The 1,039-nt window shown below is 25.1% G+C and overlaps 1 protein-coding gene across 1 annotated transcript; it reads left to right on the top strand.

Moving 5' to 3' along the window:
* Positions 1-467: 467 nt before the first annotated feature.
* On the top strand, positions 468-1,031 carry PVX_165265 (Pvstp1, truncated, putative; the record flags this gene model as incomplete). Its single annotated transcript, XM_001612384.1, has 1 exon — positions 468-1,031. One exon carries the CDS (start codon positions 468-470, stop codon positions 1,029-1,031), a length of 564 nt encoding a protein of 187 aa, XP_001612434.1.
* Between the last annotated feature and the right edge of the window lie 8 nt (positions 1,032-1,039).

Below are 1,039 nucleotides of genomic sequence, written 5' to 3'. Positions count from 1 at the left end.
AACTATTACAGAATGGTGAATTACGGTTTGGTAATATTCTAATAGTGTATGCTATTACCACACTTTTTCCTTTATATACAATTAGATTATTATACACATCTATTCAAATGTTGTATATCATATTTTATATTAAAATGCAGATAAGGTTTTGTGAAATACTTATTTATAAGAGTAAAATGATATAATATTTTAAAATTTTTCTTATTTACGAATTTAAATTATATAATGTTAAATAAAAATATGTTCTTCAAATTTTATATGCCATATAAAATATAACACTGTTTATTTATTCATAATGTTTTCCACCAGCTACAAAATTCTGAACAATATACTTGTATTGTATGCGATTATAAAATATATTGGCTAACTAATTTCATTTTGAAAAATATGTATTACTCATAAATAAAACTATTAAATAGGGAAATCAAGATAAATAAATTACAGCATAGTTTTATGTGTCTTGAAATATGTTTAAGTTCAGTGTGCCCATATCTTCAAAAATAAAACAAAAAAAAAAATTTATTGAAATATCAAAGAGATTTAGATATGCACTTCTAGAATATTATACGAGTTTTAAAAAGCATGATTATACCACAGATACACATCGTAAATGTAGAGGACTGAACTACTTTTTAGATGATTTAAGAGATGAATTCAATAAACACATTGTTCCTTTATTGTCTCCAAGTAAAAGAGAAAACTACTGGAACAAAGAAGTGGAAAATAAATTGTTGAAGGATTTACAAACAAAAACTGGAAATAGTTGCGCAAGAAATGCTATTAGTTATAATAAAGAAATAAGAATATTAAGAAAAGAAATAGAAGACTATTGTGATGAAAGAGATGAATTAATTGGCACACTGAGTTCTCTAAGTATAAATGAACACGAAAAATGTGAAAGATTTAGATATTGGATGGTTGACAGCTTGGTGTATTTTTGGAATGACTATTACTGGAGAAAATATATTACATATAGATCTATGATTGAACCCCTTTTCATTGAAAATAATGGTATGGTGTCACCTGGTTGATAGCCCTT

This window comes from Plasmodium vivax, genomic scaffold, assembly GCF_000002415.2.
Source record: "Plasmodium vivax scf_4655 genomic scaffold, whole genome shotgun sequence".
NCBI lineage: Eukaryota > Apicomplexa > Aconoidasida > Haemosporida > Plasmodiidae > Plasmodium > Plasmodium vivax.
Note: the sequence above shows the minus strand (reverse complement) of the source record. Positions and strands in the feature narration are given on the sequence as shown.